Source organism: Rosa rugosa, chromosome 2, assembly GCF_958449725.1.
Source record: "Rosa rugosa chromosome 2, drRosRugo1.1, whole genome shotgun sequence".
Taxonomy (NCBI): domain Eukaryota; kingdom Viridiplantae; phylum Streptophyta; class Magnoliopsida; order Rosales; family Rosaceae; genus Rosa; species Rosa rugosa.
In genome coordinates, this window is record NC_084821.1 from 49,247,975 (window position 1) to 49,263,005 (window position 15,031).

The 15,031-nt window shown below is 37.5% G+C and overlaps 1 protein-coding gene across 1 annotated transcript; it reads left to right on the plus strand.

Annotated features, from left to right (window-relative positions):
- The first annotated feature begins 3,088 nt into the window (after window positions 1-3,088).
- LOC133731983 (uncharacterized) lies at window positions 3,089-4,853 on the plus strand. Its single transcript, XM_062159436.1, has 3 exons — window positions 3,089-3,331; window positions 3,981-4,186; window positions 4,369-4,853. Exons 1-3 carry the CDS (start codon window positions 3,242-3,244, stop codon window positions 4,628-4,630), a joined length of 558 nt encoding a protein of 185 aa, XP_062015420.1. The 5' UTR covers window positions 3,089-3,241; the 3' UTR covers window positions 4,631-4,853.
- Window positions 4,854-15,031: the final 10,178 nt, after the last annotated feature.

Genomic DNA, 15,031 nt, shown 5'->3' on the forward strand with positions numbered 1-15,031 from the left:
GTTATCGTCTTCGAAACTTCAACAAACGGTCGCCTCACTAAACTTTTGTAACCTTCTAGGCCCAAATGAAGGAATCTCGGCCCAAACTTAAATCATAAGGCCCAATAGGTGGTCTCGAAACCAAAACAATCTCCGAAATCGATTTCTTCACTTAAATCACCTTGCGAAAATCTTATTGGCGAAAAATTACCTTCTAAAAATTAAACAAAATTTTCGGGGGCTCACAACTTGGTTGCCTGCATTTCCTCAAAGAGAAATGCCTTGCATTTCCTCAAAGAGAAATTTCAGCTTCTTTGGGGATGAGAATAGGGATATTGGACGTCCTCTTTTCATAGTATGTTGCATATCCTCCATTGGTACCAAGGCCAAGTCTTCATTGCTGCTAGCCAATTTGTGCTGCTTTTCTAGGCGATCTTCAGTGGGCTTGATGACCACAGGTTTGCTGCTTTTGTGATGACCACCATTGCCAAACAGATTCCTTGCCATAGACAGCAATACAAGAGTATGTATACCTTGAAACCTAAATTCCCCGTTAGTGAAACGCTGTTCCTTGAAACCAATAAAGGAACTTACCAACTCAATCCGGTTAGCCACAGAATTCTCAGGTTTGGTGCTAGGTTTAGTTGCAGTTGTTGCAGCTGGGCATACACCTTGATCATGGAAGATGAGATTGCAAACCTTGCACGTGCCAATTAGATTTTCAAAGAAGAAAGATATTTCTTCGATCACATCTAGCTTTAGGGTTTTCTTCAGGCAGAGGAGTTTTCTGATGTCGTGCGCCACATGCACTCGAATCAGGCCTCTAGTATCGAACAGTTTCTGATCTATTTTGAAGAATTTGCCCACAATAGATGCCACATTCATGATTGTTTCTTCCACCTCAAGGGCTAGCGGGATGTTTGTGATCCTTACCCAGAAGAAGAGGATGTCAAGTGGGATGGAATGAGGAGCTGACAATTCGTTGTAGTCATGCATAACTACTGGTGCCTAGTTGAAATACCATGGACCTTCTTTGATCACCTTGTTTCAGTTCTTTCTGAGATCGAAAGCAAAAAAAAACCTGTTCTGGGATCTGTCTTGGACTTTGAAGCCACCGTCCAACACCCAAATCCTTCTAAAATGACATTGAAGGTTTGCAGCACCATAGGGTTTTGTTGTCAGGGGTCGTGCAAGCAGATAGGCTTGCGACCCTCGGCGGACACCGGCGCCATTCATGCGCGTCAATTCTACCACCTCATTCCCTGCAAGAGCTAAGGAGGCGGCGAAGTTGGCGGTGACATCTTCAATGGACGACATCAGTGAGGTTGGGGCCGGAGAACGATCAACAGAGATCGCGTTCTAGGGTTTTTGGGTTTGGAGGCGGCAACAGTATGCCTTAGGTACAATTAAAAGCCAATTGAAATAGCTTTGAGCATGTTGTTTAAACATGCTTCACATATGAAAAATTAAATAAATAAATAAGCAAATTAATTTATATAATGTTCGAGTTAAAATTGAAAGTACAAGTTTTTCTTTCTCAAGAACGAGCCTTATTTAAGCTCTTCAAAAATAACTTGAAGCATGCTTGTGTTGAAGGAGACTCTAAACTTGTTATCAATAATATCAACAACAAATGCACAACTCCCATGCGTTTTTATGCTATAATCAAAGACATAAAATCTTTTGTTGTCAAGTTTGAAGACATTTCCTTCCACCATGATTTTTAAGAGGCTACCTTTGAGACCGATACATTTACATCTCTTGGCCACAATAAAACTAATCTCCAAATTTGGTTTAAACCGCTACCATTCTACACTCTTTTAAGTTTCAATCTAGATCAGTTTAACTTTGATCATCCAAAGGGTTTATGTTTACGGTCTTCTCAATTTAGGATAAAAACCTTCTCATGTCTTCGTTTATGTGGCAACCGTCGGATGAAGTGGGACCCCACAAAATCACTGTGCCAGTCTGAATCACGTGATCCCAAAACGATGAGGGACGTAAATGATTGAGTGGCACAGGCTGCAGGGGATAGAAGAAAGAAGAATAGAGACAGTGAGACAGTGAGACAGTGAAAGGCAACCAACAACGAAAGCGAGGTTCTGGAGTTTACTTTCGTCTGCTTCACGCCTACCGAAACCACCGCCGGATCTACCGTTGGATCTGATTGGTGTCTTGTTGATGAAAAAGAAGGGCTCCACTTTTAGGCCTGTGAAGCATCCTTTGATTCCTGAAGCACTCAATAAACCCAGTATTCATACCCCCACCGACAATTGGTTGCGACCTGGCGACCTGCTTTCTAGTTGGTGAGGTATGGGAGCTTGTAAGGATTTGTAATGACAAAATTGCCCTCAACTCCGGCAAAAGAGTGCTTTGAATATAAACATCATGTCCAAAATTATGACATGAGACACGTGCATATATGTCATTATGGCGTGTGGAAATTTCATTTTCCAACGAATTTAGAAATATTGCAAAAGCTTTCATCCAATCGAAATCGAAGTTCAGCACGGTTTATTTTAGTGTCTTAGATAAAAAATTGACATTTCAAATCATACTTGGTTGCGGCAAAATATTTTTGTTTTTAATCTTTGTTTGATGATGGGTTGTCTATAATAGCTAATATTATGGAGGTCACATGTTTAAGTTTCACTTGCATCATGGGAAAAACGAAGTGAGGTCTAGTGGAGTGGGTGAGGAAAGAGAAAAAAGAAAAATGCATATTCAATTTTAGTAGCATGGCTTCACTTATTTATTTTCGATCGAACCATAAAAAATAACATAAGAGTATATTATCACCGAATAATGACTCATTGAATTATAATATAATTTTTATGAAATGTAACTAACTGATTAAAAGATTACTCATATACATGACAATCCATCCAATTAGCGCATGATTTATAATGTAAATTGTAAAAATGTGATATTAAGATATTAAAAAATGAAATATAAAATGTGAATCGTGCTGCGATGGCTAATTTCGGAATGGCTTCTTGGCTTGCATTCCTGCAATGGCTAATTTCGGAATTTCGACATTACAGGTGCGGTAGCCATTTTCAACTTGAGGAAGCGGTGGAATGTAGTTTTCTGTTGGTCACTCGTCATTGTTATTTTATTCTCTAGCTTCTTCACTTTGCTTATTCAATACTTTTTTACAGTTGTTTCCAGTATTTAGTGGTCCTAAACAGACACACAGAAAAGGTAAGAGTTAGAGCCCCAAGACTAGAAAGGGAGATCTAGGAACTGGGTCTGCTTAACCATGGCCTCAAAGCTGTTGTTGATCGCAATCGTCATCGTTAACATCATCGCTTTTGGGCTCGCTGTTGCAGCTGAGCAGAGGAGAAGCCATGTAAGTTGTATCTGTTTATTTTCACACCAAGTCTCTCTCCATTGTTGTAGCTTGTCTTTTTAGGCTGTGAATGTCTATACTGGAATGATTTGTATATAAAGTGTTGTTCTTTTTTTGGGTTTTGTGAAAGTTATGTTCTTCTATTGATATGTCGGGTTTGGTTGCTATGAAATGTATAAAGAAAAGGGAACTCACTCAATTGTGATTAAGAGTTGCTGGGAATTTGAGAAAGTTGGAATGAATTTTAGTGACTATTGGATGGATACAATACATTTAGTTGGGTTGTTGGATCAATTTGGACCAAAAACAAAGAGGGGATTTCCCAGAAAAGTGAGAGGCAAGAAAATTGTGTTCTTGATGATAATCCTAGTGCAAGTTCCAGATCTAATTCTATGGATGGTTTTCTTGTGCATATGATTAAGTGAAAATGTTTCTTTTCTTTTTTTTTCGAGGCAATTTTCTTTAATTTGCTCAAGGTGGTTAAAAATTAGTACCTAGTTCAAGATTCTTGTGGTATTGAGATGACAGATCCAGTTCACCATAAACATTTGATTGGTTTTTTATTTATCTGTTTGCATCTTTCACCGAAAAGAGAAGATGGTGCTTGCTTAATTACAAAGTAATAAGCCGATTATTTCTTCCATGACAGGCAAATATCGTGCAAGATAATGAAAAGAACTACAACTATTGTGTCTATGACTCAGACATTGCAACAGGCTACGGTGTTGGAGCATTTTTGTTCCTCTTGGTATCTCAGGTCATCGTAATGTTGGTAAGCCGATGCTTTTGTTGCGGAAAGCCATTGAGCCCTGGAGGAGCAAGAGCCTGGGCAGTCGTCCTTTTCATAACCTGCTGGTATGATTTTTCATCATTAATTAAAGACTGAGTTTGACAAAGGCAAATGTATAATTTAACAATTTATTTAGCACAGTGATGTTAATAATTGCAGACTAAGTTTTGATTTTAACTTTTGCGGTAATGTTTTAGCCTCAGATCTTGCAATGTGTGATAGATATGATTTTCTTATACATTTTCAGGTTCTTTTTCTTCATTGCTGAGGCGTGCTTGCTGGCGGGTTCCGTGAGTAACGCCTACCACACCAAGTACAGGACCATTTTCGGCGAAGACCCTCCAGATTGCCAGACATTGAGAAAGGGAGTTTTTGGGGCAGGGGCAGCTTTCATTTTCCTGAACACAATTGTGTCGTCGTTCTACTACACTAACTATTCCAGAGCCAGGGCAAGCTTTCAGTCATATGGAACTGGAGAGGCCGCTGTTGGTCTCGGCACCTTTAAATGAGATCACCATCATTATAGATGCATGGATGTGATTGGTGATTATGGTGAACATCGTTTTGTAATACATTTGACTGTGTCTGGACTCTGGACATCCCATTGCATGTTTTGAGTTTCATATATGTGTAGTTGGTGTTAGTCTGTATTATAGTTGTATTGTTTGACATTTGTGAATTTTTCTCTGATTGTTATATACAATATTAATAATAGAAAACCATTGCTTGTTATGTCGGTGAGCCGTGACCTGTTGATATAATTCTAACATTATAAAAGTCATGAGTTCGATTCTCATTGACATATGTAAGGAAAAAAAATCAATCGCTTGTCATCTTATATCACATGATACAACTGGAGATACCTAGGTGATTGACTATAAAGCTATCCTAACTTCTCCATATGCATCTTCACCGCTCTGGCTCCTCCTATTTTATAACGATTATGATTATCTATGTCCTCCATAATCCAGCTGCAAGGACTGATGATTAATCAATAATTTGATGTTAGATTTTGTTACAAGATTCTTAGTTATAACTACTAAATGTTTTGGTTTCCCCCTATAAGTAATTGCATCGATCACTCATGGATTTCAAGTCCCAATAATGAAGATTATTGCCTCTTTAGAGTTGATCAATAATCAAGAGAGGCACTTTAAAATTTCTTTGCGGAGCTAATGTATTGGTCGAACGATGCAAGATCTCATCCAACATTGTATAGAGATTTATTGTTCTCTTATTTTCACTCATTTTAAAGGTTTGGCTTAGAGGCGATTAAGGACAGCAAGAGAGTGAGGACTTATATTACTTGTCCGTTGAGAATTTCTACTGCCTTGTCATGGGTTTTCTTGCTATGTTTTCAAAGTTGGTCTCTGCAGGCCTAGTGCGCAGTACTCCACACTTTTGTATGAACTTCTTCTTTGAGTTCTTTCTGCTTTGGATGTTAGTGAATGTGTCAAAACGAAATTATGTAGCTCCAGAAACAAACCATGAATCTTGATCTGGATACTACAGCCCATATTAACATATATAATTTTAGGCCCAGTTTGAGAGGGGATTAACTTATATAAAAAGCTGCTAATCAAAAGCAGCTTATTAAAAAATTTAAACTTTGATAGCAGCTTATAGAAGTTATGGAGAGGCTAGTTTCATAAGCTAAAAGCTATACTAACATATGTACCTAACTGCGCCTTACTCACTCTGGAAAATCCCGATTTGTTGAACAAAGTGGCTGGATTGGAGTTGTTTATGTAATTCTACTTCCACTAATTAAGTACAGAGTCATTTTTTTTCTTTTTTTGAAGTTGTGATGTAAATATCAAAGAAGAATAAGTAAGTAGTCATTTCATGCAATGTTAAACAACGGCAAGTGTGGTAAATGGTCTACTATTACACTGATACTGTTTCAACTTAACCATTTATTAAATATTGAGTTTTATCAAAAAGACCTCGGTAAAATTACTTGTAAACTGCCCCCTCATAAGTTTTATGTATATTTATCATTTTTCTAATATGTGATCTCTGATCCTCAACACAGTCTCTCACATACAACCTAACTATTAGGTATACACGGGCGACCAATTCTCACATCGGAATTCTCACATCGGAAGTTGGTTGTCAATTCATAGATTAGAGCTGATGCATATTTTTGAAAGCACAACCACAATTTAACTAGAACCAACGCATCTTTTTGAAGCCCAATCTAGTTGGGGCTAGCACATCTTTTCGAAGCCCAACTTCCTTGAGCCCAGTAATTCGTGCCCAAGACATTATTGAAAAGAATACCCACTTTGGTAACATTTCAAATATCAAATAAGCATATGTAATTTAAAATATTTATCCCTTCTCACAAAAGAGGTTTAAATAGTGTTACATGCATCACATATGTAAAACATAAGGGTCCTTGACCCAAAGCACCAAAATTAGGAGAATTTGATTCTACACCCAAATTCAAACACATTCTAAACTCATCTATAATAGTGTTTTAATATACACCCAAACCAATTAATTCGGTTTATTCAAAATAAAAAAAACTATTAAATATGATAAATATTAAAATTCAATGTTGTTAAGAATTACTAAAGCTGCCACTATCAAATTCCCCATGCACCATTAATATTAAAATCCAGTCTTGCTGCCGATGGAAAACCCTTGATTCCAACAATTGAAAACTCTCCTCTGGGTTGGAGGTTATGTAATCTCCACATTCAAAAGCCTAATCTCTACATTCAAAGCCGGTATCAATATCTCCACAATCATGCGATTATGTTTTTGATTTCAAATTGTGATTGTGATATAAATGGATCGCACAATCAGAGGTTGGTGGGTTGCCTTTGTTCAACTGCATATCCCTTTAATCCGATTGGCACGGTTGATGAGCATTGTGTTTGCTACCTATTCAATAGGTGTGTGTCTTCCTGATGAAGAGGTATTTGTTTTGTGATTTTTCAGGGTTTATGCTATTGAATAGGTATAATATACTCTATAAGTTCTTGATTGCATGTTTCTTTTTCTTCTTATTGCTTCTCAAAAGTGTTGACACCCAAATTCCCACGAGTTCAAATTCTATGAGTGATAAGCGAAGAGGGCAAGTCATCAACCTTGTAACCTAATTGGGCCTGCAAGCAAGCCCATTTCACGTCAAAAGGAAGCTCTCTATTTAGCAAGCGATACGAGAAGCTCAAATTCTCAAACGATTGACATGCATTTTCAAAGGAGCCAACACGCTTATTTACCATGCGATACGCGTAGACCCAAGCTACGTTTGGGGCTTATACGGAGGGATATGGTGTGGAAGGTAACGGATTCTGTGAGGCCCATCGACAATTTTGGGCTTGGGGATCAAAATTCATGCTTGAGGGGCTAAAATCTTAACAAAGGCTAGTAAAGAGATGAATGCAGGCCCAGCAAAACTTAAAGCCCACTAGAGTTATTTTCTTACCCAAAGTCCATTATAACAGCCTTTAGCCCAAAGCCCGTTGAAGCCACCTCCTTCCCCTAAACCAGAAATATCGTGCTATCAAAGTTGCTACTGGGATTGGTGCTTCACCATTTCTGGGAAGAACCCAGAATCCATGGAGAAGCTTTCTGATTCATATACCCAGCAATCCCGTTTCAATTTCCAATAGCCCTCAAACTTTGTGATTACAATTTACAATAGCAGAAAATAAGGGATTAGAATCCCTCAAAGATCACAGCAGCACAAAATCTGGGATTGCCACCGTCCTATACCTATACCACCAACCTTCAGTCTCATAGCCAGAGCAAGCTTTCACTCTTTTGGTTTCATGGAGAAAACAAAAACTGAAAGCTTTAGAATGATCCCACCAAAATTGAGAATACCCCTTCAAAACCCCGGGTTCTCAGCACGAATCTTTCCCGCCTATCTCCGCTATAAAAAGCGGGTTCACTGCCGTTGGAAACCAAGCATCAACAACTCAGAAACATCAAGCAAGAGATCAAGCTCTATCTCTGAATCCCTAGCCATCAATTTCTCCCAATCAACCTTAACCCAAAACCCAGAAATCATGTCATCGCTGGAACTCTCTCTCTGCTAAACTCCCAGGCATCTAGCTCCCACACCATATCTACCTATAAGTTCTGTTCTCGTGAAATTAACTCCAATCGCTGCTGTTATCATCTAGTCCAATTGTTGTTGTTATCATCTAGTCCAATCGTTGCTGTTATTATCCAGTCCAATAGCTGCTGTTATCATCTAGCGGGTTGCAACGAAGTTGTTCTCAGGTCCAACCTTTGAACAATTTTGGGCCTAGTCTCACTTAATCAAGAGGGTCTTGCTGCAAAAGGTCCAAAACACAAAATCCCCCTCACAAATAGATTCTACAAGTTCTTGATGGCTAAAGAATACTCCCACCTAGAGTTTAGGTGCTATCTAATAATAGAAATATCTCCACACAAAAATGTTTAATCACGTTGAGAAATCTACGAAATCTAATAGGAATATCTACACAAACATATCTACTAAAAATTAGCAAATATGTAGATCAAATCTGAAAGGAAGAGATATACAATAATTAAGGCAATTAATCTTTTTAAATAAGGAATATCTACACAAACATATCTCCTAAAATATGGCATCAGTTATATACTATAATTAAGGCGATTAATCACGTTGAGATATCTAATAATAGGAATATCTACACAAACATATCTACTAAAACATGGCAAATGTATAGATCAAATCAGAAAGGAAGAGATATACTGATATACAATAATTAAGGCAATTAATCGTTTTTAAATAAGGAAAAATAAATTGATTATATTAAATTCTAATTTGTGTTTATAACTAATGCCATATTTAAATTCAAAAAAAAAAACAGCTATATTTGAGGAATATTATACTTATTCAATCAGAAGGGTAAAATAGTCAAACTAAAAAAAGGTGAAAAAACTTAATTATAGACTTAAAACCTATAAGGAAGGTTTAATTATGTGAATGGGTGTAGATTAAAAGAAAATATAGGAATGGGTTTTTCTTAATAGAAGCTTCATTTTTTGGGTTTTTTCTAATTTTCTCCCAAAATTATCCCACTTACCCTCAGCAACAGATTTTTATTCTCATCTACACAATTTGACAACAAATGACCATTTTGCCCTCAACTCAATTAAGAAATTGCAACCACTGCCATTCTCTCTCTATCCCATCCCTTCACCGGAGCCTGCCTTCTCTCTCTCTCTCTCTCTCTCTCTCTCTCTCTCTCTCTCCCCAGCACGACACTAGTGGATTTCCACGACGGCGGCTTTTCCGGGCGCTGATCCAGAGGCGGAGGTAGAGGATTCATGGCGTTTCCCGGCATTGATCCATCGGAAAGCAACGGTGCTGTTCACGTCGTCGTTTCTTCGACTCCGGTAACCGAGTCGATCTGAATCGTCGTCGTCGTCGTCGTCTCTCTCTCTCTCTCTCTCTCTCTCTCTCTCTCTCTCTCTCTCTCTCTCTCTCTCTCTCTCTCTCTCTCTCTCTCTCTCTCTCTCTCTCTCTCTCTCTCTCTCTCTCTCTCTCTCTCTCTTGCAGATTCCAACGATCCACCAAATGTCTTGATCTCCATCTCGCTGATCTCTTCACAACAGCAACCGAGGGCCTGCAACCGGCGACGAGTCTGCAACCGAGGGCCTGATTTGACATTCAGACATCTTCATGCTCTGGTTTCGATCGATTGATTGGGATCAAAACAACAACCGATGGCCTGCAACCTGCGAAGAAAGGTGCAGCAGTGGGTGCCCAGATCATGTTTTTAAATTGACATAATCTCTTCGTTTTATTTCTTTAATCAAAGTTTTATTTCTTTAATCAAAGTTTTATTTGTCTAATTTTAGGAAGATTAATTCTTATTCCAGCTACCTAAAGTTCTATTGGGGGGCAATAGACGTCTATTGGGGCAATAAACATTTCCGGCGACCTATGAAATCGCTGATGACCTCTGGCAAGGTTTTCAGAGAATTCCGGTAGGCGGCGCCTAGTGACCGGATTCCGGCGTAAGTTGGCCGGAATCCGGCGACCGATGACCGATGACGGGCTCCGGCGAAGTCTCCTATGGCTTTTCTCTCTCTCTCTCTCTCTCTCTCTCTCTAAGTCACAAAGGGGTGAGGGTAAAATGGTATTAAAAAAATAATAATAAACAAAAAAAAAATCTTAATGGGGTATTATGAAATACTTAAGAGATAATTAAAAAAACTTAATGAGGTAAGTGAGAAAAAAAATCTCTAAAAATGGGGTAAATGGACAAAAACATAATGAAATATTAACTTCTAATTAACATCCACTAATCATTCGTACGATTACAATTCAATCAACATATATTGATACGACAATCAATTAACAATTGCTGTAATCCTAATTGAAATAATGAGTATATGATTGATATCACAGCTCACACACTAAAGAGTTACCAATTGCCCAATTTTTATATAAGAATGGTGGCCGGAAACCACAAACACCAATGTGAATTAATCTCTATACCCATTGGAACCATATGTGGCTAATGTATGGTCGGATTCATAGGAATTGGACTCTCTACCACAAAACCGTCAAAACGAAATATAGATCAAAAACAAATTCCTACATCCAGGGCAGCCTCTCACAATGAAGTGAGATTTGACAAGAATGGGAGGCCGAAATCATTGTGAGAGACTGCTCTATTGAATCATCGGGATGCAGAATTTTTTGCATAAGTGAAACAACTCAAACAAGTAGCATTACTGCAATGATACATATCCAAAGTGCCCCCAATGACTAAAACTAGGCTAAAATTTCAAACTAATAGCCTTTGGGGATCATAGCTAGGCTTCTCCGCAATTTGCCATTGTTTATTTCAGTTCAGCGGTAAGAAGCTAGTCGAAATGGAACTACAAGCTAGCTAGGTTGTGTGCAATCTAGTCAGCCAAAACAGCCACTTGTTTGGCTTCTAGCTCCTGGAATTGATCAGTACTGCTTCACTGCTATAAATTTATATCATCAGATTCATGAATCTCTTTCGATGTACTTATAATGCCTGCAACTCATTTCACACGTTTATGAATAAGCAGGAGTTTCAGCTAGCTGTACGTAGTGGCTTGATATGAATGCCAATTTCTGGCTCAAGTTCTGAATTATATTAGTTTCACCAAAATGACATGAAGTAGTTCTATTCCAAAACAGTACTGCTGATACATATGTGATGCTTTAGCCTCTCATGAAAGCTTTCCTCGATTACAAACTGGATCAGATCTCACTGGTCACACACAAAAGCTGCAGCAGATTTGTCCTCTGCACTATAGTCCAAGTTTTGGCCAGAAATATGAAGAAAAATCTTGCTGATCCGAAAGACGTACGCTGACACCACCTTAAACTCAGTAAATGGAATGTGCCAAAATGGGTCGAAGCTTAAACCCAGCAGTTATTATAAGGTTCTATTGTTGCTGGGATTTTTGTTTAAAAAGAAATAGAAGATGCTGAAAATATGATTGATAATTGAGTAAAGTAGTAAAGTTAATTAAACTACCATGCACCCCTATAGCTTCTAGCTTATTCCACTCGACTCCCTCCATGTCCTATAAATTCCACCAGCATCCCTCATTTTTTAGCATATCTTGACTAAGTAACTATGGATTGCGTGAATGGGATGTTGAGCAGATAGAACACCAGGTGGGAAACTGGGAAAGAACAACCTCATCGGTAGAGTCAGCCGGTTCAGCACAACATGCATGCATTACAAATAGGGCTGTCACTCAGTCGGTTCGAATCGGTTATAGGTATTACCAACTTCAAAATCAAAGCTTTCGGTTTCAAAATTGAGCTACCAATTACCAACCAAAATTTTCGGTTTTTAATCATATCTACCAAATTCGGTATTTCAGTTTTCGGTATTACCAACTTTGGAACAACTAATTCTTTGTAATATAAATTAGAATGAACAAAATTAGGTTTTTCAATTTTATAACTGTAAACTCCGTATTCATCTACTAATCATAGCTTTCTTTTGTATATATGACATCAAGTTTTAGCCATTTTCAATAAAACTAGGTTATTTAACCATCTTGGACTAGGTTACTCAAAATACATGTACTATTAATGTAGTATATTGAGTAATGTTCCTGCTGTTATGAAAACTTTTATGTTTATTTTTTAATATACATATATGTGTATTGAAAACCATAGTATATAAAGCTAATATTTAGATAATCGGTAGATTCGGTATTTACCAAAACCAAACCAACTTTTTCTGTAATTTTCGATTTCGGTTTTATCGGTCTCAGTTACCAAAAAGTCGGTTTACCAAACCTAAAGTATCGATTGGTATTCGGTCGGTTTGGTAATTACCAAACCAAGTGGCAGCCCTAATTACAAATAAAGGTGTGAGTAAAATTTGTAGGGTTCAAACAGGCGGTGTGGAATAAATTAAAACTTCATATTGTATCGCTCTTGATCCTTGGCGGCCACTCTGCTTCATGTGTCAAAAAGGGGACGGAAGGGGCATTTTCTTTTCCTTGAGCAGAAAATTTGGAACTCTTCTGCTAACCTAGATTTTATGTTTTTGACGTGCTGCTTCTTCTTTTTGGATGTTCGATCTTTATATAATTAGGGCATAGTACACAGTGCACATGCTAAGCTTTAAACATGCTCGAATATGTTACATTTGTTATCTTAAACTTGAGGATTACTCAACTAGAGACAATCACATATATATAAACACATTTACTGAAGGCATACCAGAACAATTAGAAGAACATAATACATACCTGAAGATGTAAACGAGTTGTGTGCCATGATGAATTGGTCCGGTCTTCTGCAACTGCTCTAGTTTCAAGTTCTCTGTATATGGGGCTGAGATCTAAAGACTTGCGTGTAGAGAGTGCAGGGACCTAAACCTATATATAGAGGATGATATCAGGAACTTCCCATAACAGTTTTCCTAAATCAATTAGTTCCTCTACATATAAATCATGTATCAATATACATTACTTGATTACAAGCATATTAAGTTCCCCAGTACAATATGGAATACAGATACAATTTCCTTATCATTGCAGGGATAGAATTAGCTATACAATCTCGGCTATTTCATTTAACAGTAACCATATACAACTGTTTAAATCATAATGTGATTAATGTAAGTCCAATTCTTACATTCTCCCACTTGGACTACATTACTCACTCAATTGCATATAATTAGAACGACGAAATTACCACTGAAGTGTGCACATGAAATTGCATATAATCCTCAAACTTAATCACAAACTTGGTCAAGTTATGGAATCTGGCAGAGCCAAGGAAAAATAATGCTTTCAAAAGCATATCACTCCAAAACTACAAAACCAGAACCATAACTCACATAAGTTCAATTGATACAAACAAAAGAAAAACATACATATGCAGTATGTATCTGTCATTAACTGCAGTGCATATGTAAATGGTCCAAACTGAAGGATTTTGACTATCAAAATCTCAGACACAACTAAAACTGGAATGGATTATTACTGAAGGTGTCTGCACTTTACAAATATGTTGATCTTAATCAACTCAATCCATCCAACATTAAACAAATAGCTATTTGTAGAATAAAGAAAAAACAAAGAGATATTCTCAATCACTCAAGGCTGCAGCAAAACAAAAAAATTCTGAATAATACCATGGACTTATTACTGAATAATGAAAACAAAGTCATTACAAAAACTTCAAATTTCGGAAAAACAATAACTGAAATTAAACAACACTAAAGATAAAACTTATGTTAAAAGTAATTCTCCCACTGATCCTAGGCATCTAAGGTAGGAAGGACTCCCATATCAGCTACATGTTTCTGAAAAACTGCTACAGATAATGCCTTAGTAAATGGATCAGCTAACTGCAATTGTGTATTGATTTGAGCTATCTCAATTTCCTTATGCTTCACCCTTTCTCTCACACTATAATATTTCAGGTCTATGTGTTTAGAGTTATTAGACCTCTTATTATTCTTAGTGAAGCAAACAGCTGCAGAATTATCACTGTAAACCCTCAGTGGACTGGTATTGATGGAATCCAACAACCTAGTCTGAATTAGAAAATTTCTAAGCCATAACCCTTGACACACATCATCATATATCGCTATAAATTTTGCCTGCATGGTTGAAGTGGCTGTCAGCGTTTGCTTAATGCTCCTCCAAGCTATGTCACCTCTTGCCATCATAAAAATATATCCAGAAGTAGACTTGGTTGAATCTGGATACCTTCCTGCAAAATCTGCATAAGTGTATCCAATTACTTCTAGCTTCTCAACTTTCTTGTACACCAGCATATAGTCTTTAGTTTTTTGTAAATATCTAAGCACCTTTTTTGCTGCAATCCAATGCTCATGTCCAGGGTTTGACTGAAACGTTGATAATATACCAACTGCATATGCTAAATCAGGCCTAGTGCACACTTGTGCATACATCAAGCTGCCAATTAGTCTAGCATAAGGTCTGTCCTTCATATCTTCCCTTTCCAAGTCATTCCTAGGATATTGACCTTTGTTCAGTTTATCTCCTTTTGAGATAGGTGCATCTCCTGGTGCACACTTCTGCATATCAAATCTGCTCAAAACTCTAGAAATATAATTACGCTGACATAGTCCCAGTAACCCTCTTTTCCTATCTCTTTTAATTTCAATTCCCAGCACAAACGAAGCTTCACCAAGATCTTTCATATCAAAGTTCTTAGATAGAAATTTCTTAGTTGATTTCAACAAGTTCACATCACTGCTGGCAAGTAGTATATCATCTACATACAGAATCAAGAAAATAAAGTGTTTACCTACAATCTTTAAGTAAACACACTCATCAACTATATTCTCAATAAAACCAAAAGTAGTGACAACTGAATCGAATTTCTTATACCACTGTCTAGATGCCTGTTTTAGACCATACATAGATTTCTTCAGTTTACAGACCATGTG